Here is a 22,465-nt window from a genome sequence, read left to right on the forward strand (position 1 = left end):
CTGAACACACGTGATTCCTTACAGTTATAGGTCCCACCTAATTTTCCCCCGCAATTTTATTTAACGCTCAAATCAATGTAATTATAATTAATAATGCACGTTCACAGTCTTCCAACCGGCTTGCATCTCTAACCAACCGCATCCAATCGCCTCGGCATCGATTATACGGCCAATTAGAGTAACTCAAAATTGAGTCAAATTCCTCTCAAAATTGCAAAAAGTGGAATTTACTCAGTAAATGAGTAAAATTTTCCTCGATTTTCCAGGAAAAGCTTCTTGAATATTATGGTAATCGATAGATATTTCACTCTATCTATTGGTATACTACTAGACTCTCTGAGTAACTCCACTTTTTGCAATGTTGAGTCCAATTCGACTCATTTTTGCGTTACTCTTATTGGCCGTGCAATCCCGCGAATCGAAACAATCGACCAAACCATCAGCACACAGTCGGCTCCGGCACACGATGAGCACGATCCCTGTTGCAACTTTCCCTAGCACTCGCGACGTTCGTCCGCTCGCGCTGCCGAGATTCTTTCGCTGCTCCTTTTTCATCGACTTCGCGTCCTGCTTTTGCCAGCCACCCACCCCCATCCTGCCTGCTTCTCCGCCACCCGCATCGTAGAGATTTCCAGTTGTCATTTTCGCGTTGCGGGGATGTTTTCGCACGGCTTGCTTAGAGCCAGTCTAGGTAGGTACCTACAACAGTCGCAAGGCAGAAGCGAGCGCGAGAGAAAGAGTGCAGTGCAGTTCTATTAAACAACATACACACGCCGTCGCTGCCTCGCCTACCTCGCCTGCCTCGCTTGCCAGCCTGCTGAGATGTACCGCGAGCGGTCATAGTGTGCGAGGACAACGACGACCGACGGACGGCTCGCGAAAATCGATCAACTTACTTCAGAAAAAGCTGTGCGTCTCACATTCTCGGACAGTTAGTAGTTTTTGGAGTAGTTCCTCCTGCTCCGGAGGCACAAGACAATATTCTTGAGGATTCGTACAAAGTTTTGCGGTGAATTTCTGTGGTGACAAACTTGTGAGTGTGTCGCGGAAAACAGAGGGACGATCCGAGTGCAGAGCGACAGAGGACGGAGAGGACGAGAACCTACAAGTATTTAGAATTACAATATTTTTGAAAACTAGCTGTAATTTTTGCGCGACGAGGACTCGCACAAAACATTCGACCGTGGAAATACAGGCATTCCGGATTCCGGACAAGATGACGAAGAATATGATGATTCGCAGAGTGAGTGACCGACCCGAAAACAGAAATTGCACGTGTGTGATATTGATATTTGGTTTCAGTGGCGACGAAATGGTCCATCCTTGCTGTGGGTCATCCCATCGGTCAACGGGTGTGTCCATTTCGTTGTCTCTATTCTTGGAAGCAGGCAGGAGAAAAAAAACAGTAGCAAAAGACATAAATCACAATTTAGTACGCGGGCTTACAATGGAATCTTACTCGCTGATGTTTTTTTCAGCACTTGTTCTAGTAGTTGATCCGGATGTTTATTTTTTTTTAACTTTGAGATTGGATTGATGTGAGGTAGTGAAGGACGTTCCGTTCCGTCCAGTGCGATGGTCAGTGTCGAAATGAAGAAGAAGGTCTTCAAGGCCTAACATGCGACATCTTCGCTCCCCTCTTCGGATTGATTCGATATACTTGATGCGAGCATTCGTAATCCCGTCATAAGAAGGATACGTACGAACTGGACAGCCGGACCTTCTTCATGCTGTTGGGGTGCCCCCGGTTTCTCCAGCCGTCCAAAATTATTCGTACTATCCTCGGACTAGGCAAAACCGCTGTATGTGTATATGTGTATGCGTTCAAGAACACGACCAACAATATCAACAACATCAAAGCAAACAGTGCAAACGTGTGGAGATGATGATGAGATGGTCAGTTCATATATGCAAGCATTTCGTACACAAATAACAACACACATGCATACGAATCGCAGCATGCCGTGCATGTTGTCGGATGCATCGCAGTAGGCAAGAATGGGAAGGAAGACCTCCACGACGACGCCGTCGCCGTCGCCTGCTGCTCTCTTCCATGTTTCTGCCACTAAAAGTGCATCGACGCATTGTCTCCGTCCGTACGAATACGAAGTTAAATTCTTGAAGCGCGTGTGGAACGAAACGGGACGATGGTGGCGGGAGGACCGTGGAGGTTAAGATGTTGGCTTTCTTCTTCTTAGCCCAGTGGAATGGGGTGGCTCGCTGTTGTGTCCTTGCGCGCGTGCCACGGGTCCTTTTGCCCGACCCCGAAGATTTCGCACCCATTAAAACAGCCTACTGGAGATTCTCGACTCGTCTTCTACTCGCTCTTCTTGCCCTGGCCTGCTACGATGGCAGTGCTGACAGCGCCGACGAAAACTAGCGACCGAGAACCCAGGAAGAGCCGTCGTTGTTGTTTTTTTTTATTGCCTCATCGGTCGACTGCCGGAGTGCATGGCTAGCTAGGGCTGGATAGAGACGGAGCGCGCAAAAATGTGTGTGTTGGTAAAAGTTGCTAGTAAAAAGTAGTAATGTTTATTTAATTTATTTGAATCTCGCGGCTCGGCCGCTTGAACAGCGCGCGCTCTTACTGCGACTTAAAAATGGTACGACGGCATTGAAAATAATAATATGAGAATAATGCTTGGATGCGTTGGTGCGATCCGCGCAGCGCAACCGAGTTTGGTTTAGATTGCTTCGAGATTTTTGTTTTTCTTTGCAAACTCTTGCCTAGCGAAATTATTTGGAAATCTTGTATCAAGTGTTTTTATTCTTTGTTGGTTATTTTGGACATGAATAGGCAAGTTAAAAGCATGAGATTGTTTACCATTAATCTGCTGTAATATGTGTGTTTCAACTTACCCCACTGTATGAGGTAAGATTAAATGATTCATACCATAATTGTATACTTATACAAATGTAGCTTTCTGCATTCATATTTATAATTAAAGATTTTTTCATGATAGAAGAAGTTTGCACGAACCTTTTGATGCATGCACATCTGGTTTATGATATTTTACGATTTTTCCAGTGAGTCTCAAAGATTAACTTTGAAAAAACCGTTTCAATGTTCCCCGGTGTCCTTATTTCATTTTTGTTTGACATTGCGAATACTGTTAATAAGGGTGACATTGGGCCAAAAAATCAAAATTTTTTGATGAAAAAGTTTGATTGAAATTGATATCTCATTTTACTAAAATTTTATTAAAAATAGACCAATGTAAAATCTTATGGGGAGTGACATTGAGGCGAGGTCGTTTAATGAAGCAGCAGCTGGGGAGAAGGTAATTAGCTGGCAGGTCGTGTCCGACAATGTTATTCCTGACAGCAGCTGTTGTATCACGGCGCCGGAGGTTGTAAAGGTTGTCTTTCAGTGCCGCAGAAAGCCCGTCACAGTACACTACATCACAATATGTGAATATAGGCACAACCACGGCTTGAACCAGGTCCCTGCGGGTAGCTGTAGAGAGGACCGATGCGAAGCGGCGGAAAGTCCTTTTGGTGTTGTATACTTTTTGTCATACGAGCCCAGGTCATATTTGTGTCCATCTGAAGACCGAGGTTGATTACTTTGTCGGAGAGTGGTACAACCTCTCCGCTGAAGACAATCTCCGTTCGCGGTACCACAGTACCAGTCTTGCTAAAGATGATTACTTGGGTTTTCTTCCGATTCAGGCGCAGATAGTTTCTGGTGGCCCAACGTGTGATCGCGTCAATCTTGGCATCTCGGTCCCGATATATAGATCTGCAGATCGTCTGCATACAGCTGATAGTTGCATTTGAGACAGACAAACTATTGATGTTGGGGAGTGCCGTCAGTAACTCTACGCATAGCCGATGTTATATTTCCACGACCTCTGTCTGAGGAATGACGAGACCAATCCACAAGCAGCTTAAAAGAACCGGAACTCCTTGTTGAGCTTGACCGCGAATAGGCGATGGTTGACACAATGACAGGTACAGCGGTCATTGTCGAGATTGTCATAGACGTCGTGAACCACTTTTGCCAGAGCCGTCGTGATTTCAAATCCTTTTCTGTATCCAGATTGATGGCGTGCCAAGAGACGAGTGTTAGGGTTGTTTAGATGGTCGGTAATCTGATCGAGTAGAACCTTCTCCAACACCTTCGAAACAACTGGGAGAACACTTACGGGACGGTATTCCCTGGGTAGAGTAGGGCTGAATGTTTTAGGGATAGGTGTGATGATGGCGATCTTCCAATTAGCTGGGAATGTTCGAGAATCGATTATGGGCGAGTGACGGTAAGATGAAAGTGCATAGCAGTTTGATGAACTAAATTTGGATGCCGTCTGAGCCAGTAGCATTTGTGTATACGTCGAAGATTTTTTAGCCGCCGACTGGAAGCAAAAACTACCGTGCTTTAAAACCGATAAAATCGTTGTCCGGTACAACGTTAGATGTTCTTGCAATTGGGCTCCCCACCACGTTCCGGTATGTGTACGGAGAAAATTGATCCTTTGTTGGCATTATCGCTTCAGATACTCTATGTGGGACCTCCAGGTGCATTTAGAATCGAACCAGACCCCAAGATATTTGAAGGACATAGAATGAGTGATCGGATTACCCAAAAGTTGAAGCTTTGGTTGTGCTGGGGTATGCTTCCTAGAAAAAACGACCAACCAGTTTTCTCCGTGGAGAATTCGATACCTAGCTGAATAGCCCAAATAGACAAATTGTAAGGGTCCTTGCACTTCGACCCCTTTGGGCCCTGTGACAGACACTACACCGTCATCTGCAAATTGTCTCAACGTGCAGTTGTCACTAAGACGATTATAAATTTCTCTGACGTAGAAATTATACAAAAGGGAGCATAAACATGAGCCCTGGGGGAGACCCATGTAGCTAAATCGTGAAGCTGTAGAGTTTCCATGAGAAAATCTCATATGTTTCTCTGACAGCTAATTGTACAAAAAGTTATTAATTGATGGAGAAAGGCCACATGCGTGGAGTTTGTCTGAAAGGGCTTCAACCGATACTGAATCAAAAGCCCCCTTAATATCCAAGAACACAGAAGCCATTTGCTCTTTTTTAGCAAAAGCCAACTGAATTTCTGTGGAAAGCAACGCGGGACAGTCGTTCGTTCCCTGGCCCCTACGGAAACCAAACTGAGTATCTGAGAGTAGGTGGTTTGTCTCAACCCATTTGTCCAAGCGAAAAAGGATCATTTTCTCCAACAATTTTCGAATACACGATATCATCGCGATGGATCGGTACGAGTTGTAATCTGACGCGGGTTTGCTAGGCTTTTTAATGGCTATTACTCTCACCCGCCTCCAATCATCCGGAACAATATTAAGCTCCAGGAACTGACCAAACAAGTTCAACATGCGTCTCTTAGCGACGTCTGGGAGGTTCTTCAACAAGTTGAACTTGATTCTATCAGCCCCCGGAGCCGAATTGCCACACGAAAGGAGCGCGAGTGAGAGCTCCAGCATTGAAAAAGGTTGAATGATCTCGTCTCCCGAATTCGTCGTTTCGCGAGGAATCATCTGTGCCGGCACGGAATCAGGACACACGCGTGAACTTGAAAATCCAACGATCCGAGTACTCCTCGCTCTCGTTGTTTGAAGACCGGTTACGCATCCTTCTCGCTGCGTTCCAAAGCTTATACATCGACGTTTCGCGCGATAATCCGTCCACGAATTGCCGCCAGTATCCGCGTTTCTTGGCTTTAATGAGGCTGCTCGCGTTCAAAAGCCGAGTACGCTTCGAAATGCACGGGTGTTCCACGTTTCCGAAAAAGCTTAAACGCGTCGGACTTTTTACGATAAACCTCAGTGCATTGCTGGTCCTACCAAGGGGAAGGAGGTTTCCTACGGAAAGACGTTCCTGGAACCGGCCGAGTTTGAGCTTGAAGCGCGCTGTCCAAGTTCAGATTGGAGAGGAAGTTATATTCGTCCAAGGGTGCAAGCCCTTCTACCGACGTTAGGGCATCTTCTATCACATTCTTGAACTTTGTCCAATCGATATTACGGGTAAGATCGTACGCGACGTTAACGGGTTCCGACGGATTGAACCCAGTGGCAACTGAAACTTTGATCGGCAAGTGATCACTACCGTGGGGATCTTGGATCACATTCCACGTGCAATCCAACGACAATGAATTAGAGCAAAGTGCGAGGTCTAATCTACTTCCATTCGAGGATGGACCAGCCAAACGTGTTACTTCTCCATTGTTAAGAATTGTCATATTGAAGCTGTCGCAGAGGTCATATATCAAAGTAGAACGGTTGTCATCATACAGTCCCCCCCCCCCCAGCCTGTACAGTGGGAATTATATTCCCATAATCAACCGTGGAGCAGGAAGTACCGAACAGATATCTGAAAGTTGTTTCCGATTAACAACTGCTCTAGGAGGAATATAAAAAGAAGCAATACAAAGGCTCTTCCTTTAATAACATGCGACAACTTCAATCCCTGGAAATTGTGGAAAATTCACGCTATAGAAGGAATGGCACTTTTTTATCCCCAAAAGTACCCCTCCTCCACGCGAATCCTCACAATCCAGTCGAATAATGTTAAAATCATAAAAAGGAAGCTCGATATCTGCAGAGAGCCAAGTTTCGCAAAGAGCAAATGCATCAGAATCATTATTGTGAACTAAAAACTTAAATGAATCCAATTTAGGAATGCGACTTCGACAATTCCACTGTAGAACAGTGATCAAATCCCCGACCTCGTTTGGAAAATTATCCATCTAAGGAAATGGTTGCTGCAAGGAGGGGCCACTTCAATGTCAATTGCTTCAAGAGGGTCTTCATTCACAGAAGGAAGCATTGCCAGAACAATGCTTTTGAGAGGATCAGAAATATCGAGGTATTTGAGGATACTGTCCACAATGTCATCAAATGAGAACAACCCAGCTGAAGAAGGGGCTTCTGTTCTTAAAACTGGAGCATCAGGGGTTTTGGATGTCCCCGTGAGAGGTGGAAAATCCTGGGTATAGTCAATTCTGTGGAATCCAGGAGGAGTAGAAGTCTCCTTTTTTCCACCACTCCTTGATTTGGGCAAGCTGATTTGGGGTTCCTGATCTGCAACTTTCCGCGAACGGATGCGTTTTCGTTTCCGTGCAGAACCTTTCGGAAAACTGAAAGAAACTCCCTTCTCAGCCAAGTCAGAGTCAGACTCGTCATCAGACAGCAAAGGGATTTTTGTCGTTGGCCGATGGTGTGACTGTCTTTAGCACTGCTGCAAAAGACTACCTGGAACGTTCCTTAAGAGAGCGTTCTAGTTTCCCTCCACGTTGTTTGTACACCGGGCACGACGAGAGACCATGAGAAGTTCCTTTGCAGTACATGCATGTTGGTGCAGTAGCTGCACAAATAGGCTTCTCTCCGCATTTGGAACAGCGTGCCTTGCTGATAAAGTGGGAGGCCGTATGTCCCAACTGCTTACAGTTTTGGCAGTTCATGACCCGGGGAACGAACAAACGCACAGGTAGTGAACCAGAAAAGATCACACGAAACGAGGTTTGTGGGGGTAACACTCTATTTACCCTCGCTGACAGATACTGAGCCCAGGTTTTGGACATCTAGTATCTTCACCGGGGGAAGCAAATGGTTTTTGAAACGGCCAACTGCCTGCTTCTTCAAGATCTCGGGAGTCAGACTCGCTTCGGTGACCACACCTTCGATCTCCACATCACGAGCTGGGATGTAAACTCTATACTCGAGCGTAAAGAGCTGGGATACAGCAATCTCATACGGTTGCTTCAGTTTAGAGACGGACACACGAAGTTTATTGTGCCTAACCTTCGCGATTTCGGTCACGGCCGAGAATCGCTTCGTCAAATCATTTGAAATTTGTACCACATTCAAAGGTTTGTTTTTGGGCTGAAAGTAGACAACCCATGGACCAGTCGAGTCATTCGGATAGGACCGTGATGGGAAGCTTTTCGTAGCCTGCCCATTGACAGACTGAGACGACGAACCAGGGATGACATCATCAGATTTCTGAGATGCTCGGTCATCCATGTCCTCTTCCGACAAAACCTCCATTTTGTCGTACTAGTGGGAGCGCAAAACGCTCTACCACTGAAACGATATTAGAAATCGCACAGACACAATACGCAGAAAACACTACAAACACAAAATGAAAAACCAAACGTAAACAATGGCTTTAAACGCACATTCCTCGAGAATCAAAGCACATCCAAGCAACCTAACACCATCATCTGATAGAACAAACTTCCTTTACCGAATGGCATTGTTAGTTTACGTGGGAGTGTTGTGATTCTCGAGAATTTTGTGTCTAAAGTTTGGTTGTTCCGCCTATTTCAATTCAGGGGAAACATGTCAGAAGGTGTAGTAGATAGAGTTAGTGTTGAATAAATAATGAGGAGAATCAAGTGAGCGTGAAGCGTGCTAGTTCGGTTTACATCTCATTGGTTAGAGAATTTTGATAGTTTAGCAGGTATAAATATGAAGTACCTAAGCTCGTTGAAGTCACCGGCAATGTACCGTTAGCAATGGTACAGCACAGCAGTTCAAGAACGACCTTGCCATCATAACCCACACCAATGCCCGCTTTGTAATCGGAGGGGACCTGAACGCCCGGCACGAGGCCTGGCGGAACTACCAGCAGAACCAGAACGGCCGCCTGCTATTCGACCATTCCCAGCATGGTCTCTATTCCGTCTGGTTTCCGGACGAACCAACCTTCACATCACCGACGGGCAACCCATCGACGCTGGACCTGTTCTTGGCAAACACCAGATTAGCCAAGCCGGTTGCCGTCAACGACCTGAGTTCGGACCACCAACCGGTGCTGACCGAGCTGGGCTACAACGTGGCCCCTGCACCGTGCCAGCGGAAGGACTACCTTCGAGTCAACTGGGTCCAGTTTCGACGCGTGGTCGACCGCCACATCGACGACAACCCACCGCTCGACACAGTGGAGGACATCGACCGGGCCCTGGAGGGTCTCCATCAAGCCATATCCGTGGCTGACGAAGAGTGCGTTCGACGAGTTCCTGTGAGGGGTAAGTTTCAAGCAATTGATTCCCACACCAAACTCTTGATTCGGCTCAGAAATGTTCGTAGACGCCAGTTTCAGCGGACTGGGATCTGCAGCGTAAATACGAAATGGTCGATCTGAATCGGCAGATCGCTTCCAGAATGGTCTCAATCCGGAACGAGAGTTTCGGGCGGCTCGTTCAGAACCTGGACGACCGTTCCAGACCATTCTGGAAGGTTGCCAAGGTGCTGAAGTCTCACCCCAAGCCCATTCCACCACTTAGAGTCAATGACGAACGGCTTATCACCAACGAAGAGAAGGCCAATGCAATTGGGGAGCACATTGCCCAATCGCATTTGCTTGGCTCTACAATCCCAAGTCCACTCGAGAACCAGGTTGTGCAGTGCGTCCAGACGTTAGATGCCTCCCCTTGTGCCGTCCCTCCAGAAGAACGGATTACAGAGGAACAAATTTGCTCAGCGCTGAAATATAGTAAAAACATGAAGGCTCCCGGGTTTTACGGAATATTCAACCTAGCGTTGAAAAATCTCAGCCCGAGGGTCCACTCGCTGCTGGCTGCCATCCTCAACAGATGCTTGGAGCTGCACTACTTTCCAAGCATCTGGAAGGTGGCAAAAATCATCCCGATCCGCAAACCTGGGAAAGACCCTTCACTACCGGCAAGCTACAGACCGATTAGCCTGCTCTCAGCGCTGAGCAAGCTGTTCGAAAAATTGATCCTCAGCCGACTAAACAAGTTTGTGGAGGAACATGACATTCTTCTTCCGGAACAGTTCGGGTTCCGTAAGGGGCATTCCACCAATCATCAGCTAGTGCGGGTGATGAATAACATCCGGAGTAACAAAGCTGTATCCAAGTCCACAGCCATGGCCTTGTTAGACGTCGAAAAGGCGTTTGACAATGTCTGGCACGACGGACTTATATACAAGCTTTGTAACTCCAACTTTCCACCATACCTTGTGAAAATCACCCGTAACTATCTCCAGCAAAGGTCGTTCAGGGTGTCGTTGAATAGTTCCCTTTCGGGACAATTTCCGATCCCAGCAGGTGTTCCGCAAGGGAGTCTGCTGGGACCACTGCTTTACAGCATCTACACGTCGGACATCCCTCCTCTAGGAGACGGTTGCGTGTTCTTTCTGTTTGCAGATGACACCGCGATAGCCGTCAAGGGTAGGATGCCTCGTGAAATTACGAACAAGCTCCAACGATGCCTTGACACCTTTACTGATTATGCCACCACGTGGAAAATCAAAATCAACGCCTCGAAAACCCAAGCGATCATGTTCCTTCACAGACAATCACCAAAACTTAAACCGTCTCCCTCCTGTACCGTAATAATGGATGGTACAAGGGTCGAGTGGTCCACTGATGTTACTTATCTCGGGATGTTGTTCGATGAGAAGCTCCTGTTCCGCTCGCACATAGAGAAAACCCTAGTTAAGTGCTCCGCCTTGGTTAGGTGTTTGTATCCGCTCATTTGCCGCAGATCCCGCCTCTCAAGGCAAAACAAACTGGCTGTTTACAAACAGATCATAGCCCCCGCGATCTTCTATGCCGCCCCGGTGTGGGAATCGTGCGCTCAGACCCACAGGAACAAAATCCAGGTTGCACAGAATAGAGTGTTGAGGATGATCCTAGATCGTCCATTCGACACAAGAATAGCAGACCTCCATCAAGAGGCAGAAATTCCCAAAGTAGATTCCAAAATTGATGATATGACAACTAAATTTATTCAAAAATGCAATCTTTCTGAACATGCTTTAATAAGCAATTTGTACATAGTAGGTTAAGTGTATATAGTAGAGTAGGTTAGTTTTAAGCTGTAAATAGTAGTATTAAGTAGTTTCTCTTCAAATTCTAAAAACAAAACAAACCAATCCCACCAAGGTGGTCGACCGTGTACTAAGTCTAGGACTAATCCTGTAAAACAAATTTTAAATTTTGCCCATACCTAAAGATGAAGAAAGCAATTAAATCACTTAGTAAAAATTTATATGGTAATCGTCCAAGTTAAACTAAAATAAAGATCATTTAAACTAAAAAACTCGTTGAAGTCATTCTTGTAACGAATTTTGGAGGTGACGGACCACCAGCAGCAGCATAAACAGCAGTAGCAGCAGCAGCAATAGAAGCAGCCGCACCCGTAGGAGCTGCATCGCTAATTCGTGTTGCCGTGGCCGAGGCTGGAAACCTCGGTCCGGTCACGACAATGGCGCAGTTGGTACGATAGTGTAAGTATAGTGGAATGACTAAAGAACTGAAGAATTATTTTGAAAAAATTGCCATGACCTGATGGATGGTAGAAAAAATTACCTTGACCTGATGGATGGTAGATAGAATAACCACGACCTGGTGGATGGTAGATAGAATTACCATGACCTGATGGATGGTAGATAGAATTACTATGACCTGGTAATTCTGGAACGGATGGTAGATAAGAATTTCCATTACCTGATGGATGGACTGAAGAAATTTAGAAATAGTTAGAATTGCCATTACTTGATGGATGGACTGAGGAAATTTTTAAATAGTTGGAATTGCCATGACCTGATGGATGAAATATCTCTGAGATGGTAGATGAAAGTCCCCCGAGAGGGTAGATAAAATTCCCCCAAATGGGTGGATATAATGCCCCCCTTCCTCAATTAAGGAGAGTAGAAGAGGGGAAGAATGTAGTAGATAGAGTTAGTGTTGAATAAATAATGAGTAGAATCAAGTGAGCGTGAAGCGTGATAGTTCGTATCGTATGTAAACAGAATCTCATTGGTTAGAGAATTTTGATAGTTTAGCAGGTATAAATATGAAGTACCTAAGCTCGTTGAAGTCATCATCATTCGCTGCCAGACTGTTGAGCAGTTCAGTCGATTTGAATTCTCTCTAGTTTCGTTCGTTCGTTCGCAAGTCGAATTAGCTCCGCGTTGTATAGTGACGCTCTCGCTGACCCAGCCATGGGTAAGAAATCGCGCGGTAACGCGAGTGCCGGCTTACCGGGAAAACAGACTCTCCCAGGAGACGGCGCGACCACCGAGCCAGCTCAGAAGAAGCAGAAGAAAACCCCATTGCCCGTCCCGACAGGCGTTGCGGACCCGCAGCCGGGGCCTCCCGGAACTAAACGACCCAGACCTGAAGACATCAGCGCCACCGCATCGGCAGCAAAAAAGCTGCTGAGCAACAATCCGTTCTCCGCCCTGCAGAACGGAGCCCAGCCGCAGTCGGACCCTGAGACGGTGCCTAAAAAAGTTAAGTTGCCACCCTTCTATGTGAAGGGCTTCCCTCCCGGGCTATGGGAGCAGCTGGATTTCTACATTAAGCAGGGCCTTCGCTGCACCATTCAACGGTGCACGGAAGGCTACAAACTGATGGTCTCGGCCGAAAATCACTACAACGCAGTCCAGGCCCTCTTGGACAGGATGAAGCTGGAGTACTTCTCCCACGACGTCGAGGCCACCAAGCCGCTGAAAGTGGTGCTGCGCGGGCTCCACGACATGGACACCACCACCTTAATGGACGAGATTAAGGCGAACGGCCTCAAGCCGGTCGAAATCCACAAGATGACCCGCAGCAAGGCCATCAAGTATCGTGACCAGCTCTACTTGGTCCATCTGCAGAAGAACTCCACAACCGTGAAGGATCTCCATACGACACGCACACTGTTCCACATCGTAGTGAAGTGGGAGCGGTATAAGCCAACCCACCGTGGCGTCACTCAGTGCTCGAACTGCCTATTGTTCGGGCACGGCACCAGGAACTGCCGCATGGCCAGCCGCTGCATCAAATGCGGCAAAAACCACAAGATCGACGACTGCGACAGCATCGAGGAAGCCGCTCCCACATGCGCCAACTGCGGTGCTGCCCACAAGGCCACGAGTAAGGCCTGTCCGAAGCGGGCCGAATACGCCGAGATCCGGAAGAAGGCCTCGTCCAACAACCAGCCCGGTCGCAAGAAGGTCCCGGAAAACAACGCAGAACTTTCCTCCGTTATCACCGGTCCAACCACGGCCAATTCCAGTGTTGGCGCCGCTCCCGCTCAACCAACAGTTGGCTGCTGCCCAGTCGGCTGCCGCTGCAGTACCCAGTCAAGCCTCCGGTCCATCGACGGATCCCCCTGCTCCGGGATTGGCCGGTACAACCGGTGAAGCTACAGACGATTCTCCGCTGTCAACGGATGAGATCGTCACACTGTTGGCCCAGGCCATCATCATCAAGCGCACCTGCGCAACAAGAACACAACAGCTCCAAGCTATCATCTCCTTCGTCGCTAATTATGGACCGTGAACCCATAAAGATCGCCAACTGGAACGCTCGCTCCGTAGGGGCGAAAAACATTGAGCTTGCAGACTTCCTCCGCAAGCACGACATCGACGTGGGCCTTCTCACCGAGACCCACCTCAAGACCGGTGACAGCTTCTGGCTGCCCGACCACAGCATTGTCCGGCTTGATCGCACCAGCTCCAGGGGGGGCGGTGTCGCGGTCATCATCAAGAAAGGCATCAAGTACTGCACCCTACCCCACTACCGCACTTCCATCATCGAGGCCGTCGGCGTTGAGGTGGAAACATCGACCGGAAACGTCCGGTTCATCGTTGTCTACTGCCCCCGGCAATGTACCGTTAGCAATGGTACAGCACAGCAGTTCAAGAACGACCTTGCCATCATAACCCACACCAATGCCCGCTTTGTAATCGGAGGGGACCTGAACGCCCGGCACGAGGCCTGGCGGAACTACCAGCAGAACCAGAACGGCCGCCTGCTATTCGACCATTCCCAGCATGGTCTCTATTCCGTCTGGTTTCCGGACGAACCAACCTTCACATCACCGACGGGCAACCCATCGACGCTGGACCTGTTCTTGGCAAACACCAGATTAGCCAAGCCGGTTGCCGTCAACGACCTGAGTTCGGACCACCAACTGGTGCTGACCGAGCTGGGCTACAACGTGGCCCCTGCACCGTGCCAGCGGAAGGACTACCTTCGAGTCAACTGGGTCCAGTTTCGACGCGTGGTCGACCGCCACATCGACGACAACCCACCGCTCGACACAGTGGATGACATCGACCGGGCCCTGGAGGGTCTCCATCAAGCCATATCCGTGGCTGACGAAGAGTGCGTTCGACGAGTTCCTGTGAGGGGTAAGTTTCAAGCAATTGATTCCCACACCAAACTCTTGATTCGGCTCAGAAATGTTCGTAGACGCCAGTTTCAGCGGACTGTGGATCTGCAGCGTAAATACGAAATGGTCGATCTGAATCGGCAGATCGCTTCCAGAATGGTCTCAATCCGGAACGAGAGTTTCGGGCGGCTCGTCCAGAACCTGGACGACCGTTCCAGACCATTCTGGAAGGTTGCCAAGGTGCTGAAGTCTCACCCCAAGCCCATTCCACCACTTAGAGTCAATGACGAACGGCTTATCACCAACGAAGAGAAGGCCAATGCGATTGGGGAGCACATTGCCCAGTCGCATTTGCTTGGCTCTACAATCCCAAGTCCACTCGAGAACCAGGTTGCGCAGTGCGTCCTGACGTTAGATGCCTCCCCTTGTGCCGTCCCTCCAGAAGAACGGATTACAGAGGAACAAATTTGCTCAGCGCTGAAATACAGTAAGAACATGAAGGCTCCCGGGTTTGACGGAATATTCAACCTAGCGTTGAAAAATCTCAGCCCGAGGGTGCACTCGCTGCTAGCTGCCACCTTCAACAGATGCTTGGAGCTGCACTACTTTCCAAGCATCTGGAAGGTGGCAAAAATCATCCCGATCCGCAAACCTGGGAAAGACCCTTCACTACCGGCAAGCTACAGACCGATTAGCCTGCTCTCAGCGCTGAGCAAGCTGTTCGAAAAATTGATCCTCAGCCGACTAAACAAGTTTGTGGAGGAACATGACATTCTTCTTCCGGAACAGTTCGGGTTCCGTAAGGGGCATTCCACCAATCATCAGCTAGTGCGGGTGATGAATAACATCCGGAGTAACAAAGCTGTATCCAAGTCCACAGCCATGGCCTTGATAGACGTCGAAAAGGCGTTTGACAATGTCTGGCACGACGGACTTATATACAAGCTTTGTAACTCCAACTTTCCACCATACCTTGTGAAAATCACCCGTAACTATCTCCAGCAAAGGTCGTTCAGGGTGTCGTTGAATAGTTCCCTTTCGGGACAATTTCCGATCCCAGCAGGTGTTCCGCAAGGGAGTCTGCTGGGACCACTGCTTTACAGCATCTACACGTCGGACATCCCTCCTCTAGGAGACGGTTGCGTGTTCTTTCTGTTTGCAGATGACACCGCGATAGCCGTCAAGGGTAGGATGCCTCGTGAAATTACGAACAAGCTCCAACGATGCCTTGACACCTTTACTGATTATGCCACCACGTGGAAAATCAAAATCAACGCCTCGAAAACCCAAGCGATCATGTTCCTTCACAGACAATCACCAAAACTTAAACCGTCTCCCTCCTGTACCGTAATAATGGATGGTACAAGGGTCGAGTGGTCCACTGATGTTACTTATCTCGGGATGTTGTTCGATGAGAAGCTCCTGTTCCGCTCGCACATAGAGAAAACCCTAGTTAAGTGCTCCGCCTTGGTTAGGTGTTTGTATCCGCTCATTTGCCGCAGATCCCGCCTCTCAAGGCAAAACAAACTGGCTGTTTACAAACAGATCATAGCCCCCGCGATCTTCTATGCCGCCCCGGTGTGGGAATCGTGCGCTCAGACCCACAGGAACAAAATCCAGGTTGCACAGAATAGAGTGTTGAGGATGATCCTAGATCGTCCATTCGACACAAGAATAGCAGACCTCCATCAAGAGGCAGAAATTCCCAAAGTAGATTCCAAAATTGATGATATGACAACTAAATTTATTCAAAAATGCAATCTTTCTGAACATGCTTTAATAAGCAATTTGTACATAGTAGGTTAAGTGTATATAGTAGAGTAGGTTAGTTTTAAGCTGTAAATAGTAGTATTAAGTAGTTTCTCTTCAAATTCTAAAAACAAAACAAACCAATCCCACCAAGGTGGTCGACCGTGTACTAAGTCTAGGACTAATTCTGTAAAACAAATTTTGAATTTTGCCCATACCTAAAGATGAAGAAAGCAATTAAATCACTTAGTAAAAATTTATATGGTAATCGTCCAAGTTAAACTAAAATAAAGATCATTTAAACTAAAAAACTCGTTGAAGTCATTCTTGTAACGAATTTTGGAGGTGACGGACCACCAGCAGCAGCATAAACAACAGCAACAGAAACCTCAGCAGAAACAGCAGCAATAGAAGCAGCCGCACCCGTGGGAGCTGCATCGCTAATTCGTGTTGCCGTGGCCGAGGCTGGAAACCTCGGTGCGGTCACGACAGAAGGGTATAACTCTAAACGTAAACAATGACTTCGCTGACTACACTAGCTCATAGAACAAACATTTCTCTGTTAGATGATTTAGTTAGTTTGAGTTAGACTGATGCAAAATTTGACTTTTTTGCTCCACAATACTTAAACGATTCCAAATCGGATCCTGACTATCCTCTCCAAATTTGAACCCATTTGGTGAGAAACTGAGATCGCACAAACCATTTAAAGTTTGTATGGGAATTACTATGGTTAAACCAAGATTTTTGTTCATGTCTATCTAATGATTCACCATATCGGCCTGCTTCAAAAGCTTTCAACTGTACTTGTAGGAAATTTTCCCAGCTACAACTTTGCTGAAGATCACTTTTTGATTAAATGCAAGAATCGAAAGTTATCAATGGTTCAATGCGCTGATGTCTTATGACCATGCTCAATCAACTGCTCAGCAGGCAACATTGGTGTTTCTGGGGCGGTGAATAGGACACAAAAATCAGACACAACAATCATGTCACACTGCAAAATACAGTGTTGCCTACAGAGCAGCTGCTTGATCATGTCATAAGTTTACCAATCTCTTAAATAATTAATAACTTTTTCCTGTCTCGTTTTACATAGAAACGATCTTGAGCAAAGTTGTAGCTGAGAAAATTTTCTATAAAAATGGCTATCGAACTGTTTCACAGCTCAATATGGAAAAAGACTAGAAGGCAATGAACAAAAAGTTGAGATTTCCCATAGTAATTTACATGTAAACTTCAAATGGCTTGTGCGAAGTCTGTTTCTAACCAAATGAGTTGTAGCTTTGCGAGGCTAATCAGGACCCGATTTGAAACCATTTAAGCACAGTGGAGCGAAAAAGTCAAATTTTGCATCAGTCTAGTGGGTATGTATAGTCATTCGTAAGAAACCGACGATCCAAGTCATTGTTTACGTTTCGAGTTAGACCCTTCTGACATGTTTCCCCTGAATTGTTGGTCTAGAACTTATCTGATAATCCTATACTACTACCATCGAGCATTATATGTGTAGGCGTTTACACAGATATGCAGCGTGGATGGCCTTCGTTGCAGTGCACTTGATCAAGGCTCGGTACTCAGCGCACACAGGCGCACGATGATTGATGAACGATGTTGACAGAGTTGCAAAATCTCACGATTGTCACGAGAGCGTACGTAGGCAAAGGAAAAGACTAAAGCTTAAACGAATCTCACCGATGACACTCACCAAATCCCGACTGACTTGTTGAGCTATCTGACAATCCTTCGAAAGAGTGACGTTCATATCTGACATTCGGAACCTGAGTGTCGACTGAGTAACTAGATGATGAGACGTCAAGACTGAGTGTGACACAGACAACAAGTAATGATTGTTGTTGTTTGGATGATCGTGAGCTTCGTTTTTGTGTTAACAAATTGGAGAACTTTGAGATTTGGACGTATTTACTTTTGTAACTAATCACGCCAATCACCGATTTCTCGCAAATAAAATCTCAATCACGAAAGCATACACCACAATCAGGTAGAGGAAGAATTCCTATATCATGTGGTATTGTCTCCTTGCGAGATAAAGCTTTTATTTGCGGAAATCGGTGTTTCCGTGTTTGGTTACAAAATCATGCACATTTCATTCCCTCCGGATAATACCCAAGCTAACAATTATTCGGATAATTTGAACTTTTATCCATTATTTTTCTATCCGGATAGTATCATAGAGGTAACTCTAAGACAAGTAGATCCCGAAGAAACGTGCTAAACTTTTTGTCTCAGCTCTGGTACTATCTTCGGTCCCAAGTTAATCGATGCACCCCTCGAAACATGGGAAATTCCACGAACCCCGCATTTTATCTGTCAAACTTTCATAGAGAATCAAAACAAATATAGTGTAGAACTAGAATTCCGACTAGAATGGGATACGTTAATCGTTTGCTTGGGACCAATAGGCTAGTCAAGTAGTGAGCCAATTTCAAATCGTTAGTTCCGTATTGATTGTCGATAGTATCCTGAGTACTCCGAACAGCTTATGTTTACAATAGGGATGTTTGATATCAAATATGTACCCATAAATACCGGGAATTTTTGGAATCGGGGTGATGTATAGTATAGAGTCCAGAAATTGATATCCGACGCCATTTTGAAATCCAATATGGCGGCCATTTTGTTAAAAGAAAAGTGGGCAATACGCTACACTATGCGTATTTTCGGAACGGGACGAGGTGTAGATGTTCGATGCCATTTTGAAATCCAATATTGCGGTCATTGGGTTTCTGAAAAATTGACAATTACCCATCAATAGGGGTATTTTCGGAACGGGGACGACGTGTAGATGCCAAAAATTGATGTCCAACGCCCTTTTAAAATCCAATATGGTGGCCATTGGGTTCAGAAAAAGTGGTAGATACGCTACAGTATGGATATTTTCGGAACGGGGACGACGATTAAATAACGAAAACTGATGTCCGACCCCATTTCGGCCATTGATTTCAGAAAAAGTGGTGAAAAACCTACAATATGGGTATTTTTGGAAAGGGGACGATGTGAAGATGCCGAAAATTGATGTCCGACGCCATTTCAAAATCCAATATGGTGGCCATTGGGTTTATAAAAGTGGCAAATACCCATCAATATGGGTATGTTCGGAACGGGAACGATCGGTGATGCAGAAAACCGTTGTCCCGACGCCATTTTGGAATCTAATATGGTGACCATTGGGATGAGAAAAAGTGGAGTAAACCCTAAAATATGGGTATTTTTGGAAAGAGGACGACGTGTGGATGCGGAAAAACGCCTATTTGGAATTCAGGATGGCGACCATATCGTATAATATTTTACACGTTTTCTAAAACAGGTGGTCACCATCTTGCATTCCAAAATGGCGTCGAAATGGTTTCTAGTTTCCAATCTACATTAAAGTTTTTCTTAACAAAATATTTCTAAGTCCATTCGGGGCAATATGAGCGCCACTGATATTTCAATCATTTTATACTTAAATTCTTCTATTTTGCATTATCCCTTTTATACCTTATACCCGTTCTGAAGCAGCTGCTTTGGTAAAAAGTAAGTAATTTACAAGACTGAAAAAAATATATTTAGTCTTAAATAGGCAGTACTTCTTAAATTTAATTTATTCTACAGGAAATAATTGTTTCTTCTAAATCTTGATATGCAAAAACTATTCATTGTTGACCCTTCATAAAGCCTCAAGAGAACAAGATAGTCTTACCGGTAATTTACTAGGGACTGTTCAATTTGTGTTCGTGATGTTAAGAGTGCTTGAAACTATCCTTTCGGTTAAAAATAATTCGAATTTTCCACTGAATTTGCTATCATTTCCTAAGGGGGCCAAATTACTCCACTTTCCCCGATAGCAATGTGCACTTTTAAAGTGCTCACACTGAACAATTTTCACCGACACTTTTCTTCGAAGAAAGTCGATCTTCCATAGCAAAAAATACCACCGGCAACACTGCCCAAATCACATCCCGGCTCACAAACAAGGTTCCGGGTGGCAGCACACGCGGCCTACTGCAATCTCACCCATCCTTCCCACAACCCATTCGGAATTTTCTTCCATTATCGTTTGCGTTTCTCTCTTGTCCATTTTCTTCTTGCACCCTCTCCGGTTCTCACAAAATTTCCTCCCCCATCCAAGCAACCGTGAATGTGCGTGGTTGATGCGTCCGTTCGTTCGTTTGTGTTGGTGCTGCCCACTTCTCATTCGGACCGACTCCTTCCTTTGCTCGTCGCTTTTTCTCGTATAATTTCTTCTTCCTTGCCTTGCCTCACAGGGCACCGGTCGGTCGGTCGGTCGCCGTGTTTCTTTGAGCGTGTATGAGTGCCCTTTTCCTCCTTCTCCATGACCCGTCTTGGAAGCACGAGCCGCAGCAGCAGGTTAACTTGTTGTAAAATTGTGATGCAGTTATTAAACAACTTTCGTCACATGTATGAATTTCTTTTCACGCACTCCCGAACACCCGACGAACTTGGACTCGGCGGCGGACGAGCATTCGTCGGGACTCGAAGGTTGCTTCCTTACGCGCGGTGCCGTCATTTCTTCGCCGACTTTCGTGGAAGAAAAGTGCGTGCCCATCAGAGAGTGGTTCACAGTAGCAACGTAGTGCTTTGGAGTAGGTCCTCCTCTGGCCAAGACACCAGGGGACCCTTCTCGCCGCCGGGAAGAACTGGAAAAGTGAAGAAAAAAAAAAGTTCGACCCACCCCCCACCTCGCTTCAGTTTCGAATTCTGATTCCCATTTTGGCTACCCAGGAGGGATGAACGCAAAAATCCCTCGCTTTTCGGCTTTGTAACGGAAACGGCAATACAACAAAAGCTTGAAAACAAAACAAAAATCAAGTGCAAGAAAAGAGTGCTTTGCAAAAAATTCAAAATTTTCCCCTTTTCTCAAAAAAAAAAAAAAAAATAATATACCGCGCGTCTCCACCAAACAAAAAAAAAGAGCGAAAACAAAAATCGACAGTGCTTCAATCGTTACCGATGTGAATTGTGATACAAAAAAGAAGGCAAAATGTTTTCGATTGAATCAATTTTAAAATCTCAAATCTCCCAGAGGTAGTGTACATAAGATTCCAGGGTTAGCACTGGTTTGCACACAAAAGCAAAACAAAAAAAAATCAAACCAACCAAACAAACGAACACCTCTTATAGTTATTAAAAACAAAAATTAAAATAAGCGGAAAAAAAAGCAGAACTCGAGTGCCAAACAAATCCGAGCGGGATATGATTTTTGTGTTTCACCTACGGCATTTGATGAAGACTCGGACCCTCGCGAGGGCCCCCCCAATGTTGTATGCTAGTATTTCAGCAGTTTTCGGTACTCTACTACTACCACTGGCACGGCCAAACAAGCAATTGAAAGCTGTCGAGGTGAGGAAAATGATCATCAACAACCAACAACAACAACAACAACTACAACAACAACCAAACCCGCAAAAGAAAACACTAGTTAAAAAAAAAAGTTTCAAATCAAGGTTTACAAAAGTTGGTGGGGAAGTTTCTCGATTTGATTTCGCCCGGTACTGAAGGTTTATAGTAGGCGGCTTCGCTCGGGTTCGACCTGGGTGGCCTACGATCAAGGGTCACTAGATTTGTGGATTGCAATTTTGAAAGGTTTGTGTCGTGATCTTCAGTGTCAGTTCGGAAGGGGGTTCGATCGCTAGTTCACTTTAGGTTCGCTTGAGGATTCGTTGGTTGAATTGCTGTTAGTGCGATGGAGAATTTGTAGTAGAAGTCAGGTTTCAATTGTCAATTCTGGTCGATCTTGTATTCGAAAATTCCTCAAAGTTTTGATGAATCAGTGGTGGTATGCGTCGTATTATCTGCTAATGGTCGTGTGGGTGGTGATTCCAGTCTAATTTCATGATGGATTTTTAAATTATTTGTAAGTTTATTATAAAATACAGTGCTCGTCTCGCACAATGCAATAATCAGTGTTAAATGTTTACATAGTTCACTTGACTTTCATATTGTTCAATTTTTTCAAAATCTCTGAATTCCTTTGCCTCAGTATATACCTGAGGGTATCTTATGAAATCAAAATTGTCTAGGTTCGTAAGTCGCGTCTTATGGAATTCTTAAGATTTATTTACCTCAGTGTATTTACTATTGACGCGAGTTTTACCCCAGAGCAATTCTCGCAGGAATCGCAAAAAAATTAGAGGTTCTAAAATATTGGATGATTGAATTTAATGTATCTCTAAGGATTCTTGCATAAAATCGTAATGCTTGAATATCATTCGAATGGGAAACGTCAGGGCTTTCATATTGCATGTTTATAATTTTTGGCGACCATTTTTAATTTAGCCGCCATATTGGATTTTTTCAAAGAAATCAGTTTTTCATAAGCTTACCTACTTCTTCTTCTTCCTCGCATTTCAAGCTTATGCATATCGCATATAAGCCTATTATATGCTCTCAACTTAGTGTTCTAGGTGCACTTGCACAGTTATTAATTGAGAGCTTTTGATTGTGCGGCAATTACTCATACTCTATGCTCAGGGCAGTCGAGAAATTTTCCAACCCGAAAAGTTCCTAGACCGGACTGGGAACCGAACCCAGTCACCTCCATCCAGCATAGTCTTACTTCGTAGCTGCGCCTTTACCGACTGAGCTATG

At 45.7% G+C, this 22,465-nt stretch overlaps 1 protein-coding gene and 1 long non-coding RNA gene across 5 annotated transcripts in view; one reads left to right on the plus strand and one right to left on the minus strand.

Annotated features, from left to right (window-relative positions):
* The first annotated feature begins 621 nt into the window (after positions 1–621).
* dati (datilografo) overlaps positions 622–22,465 on the plus strand; it is a 53,204-nt gene continuing 31,360 nt past the window's right edge. Inside the window, exon 1 of one of the 4 annotated variants that reach the window (XM_065221359.1) lies at positions 622–1,243. Coding sequence is in view for 1 of the 4 variants with exons in the window: in XM_065221357.1 (XP_065077429.1) it covers positions 20,859–20,902 (44 nt within the window). In the remaining 3 variants the exon portion in view is untranslated. Of the gene's footprint in view, positions 1,244–20,130; positions 21,218–22,465 lie in introns of those variants that run through there. The other 3 variants (XM_065221360.1, XM_065221358.1, XM_065221357.1) reach the window with 3 other exon arrangements.
* LOC135700766 (uncharacterized) lies at positions 642–4,772 on the minus strand. The gene is made up of 2 exons (XR_010517596.1): positions 1,460–4,772; positions 642–1,372 (listed from the first exon to the last, which is right to left on the minus strand). It is a non-coding gene; the product is annotated as an uncharacterized LOC135700766 (long non-coding RNA).

The sequence above is a fragment of the Ochlerotatus camptorhynchus genome, unplaced genomic scaffold, assembly GCF_037179485.1.
Source record: "Ochlerotatus camptorhynchus isolate MF236.1 unplaced genomic scaffold, CSIRO-AGI_Acam_v1.1 ptg000141l, whole genome shotgun sequence".
In the NCBI taxonomy this organism is placed as follows: domain Eukaryota; kingdom Metazoa; phylum Arthropoda; class Insecta; order Diptera; family Culicidae; genus Ochlerotatus; species Ochlerotatus camptorhynchus.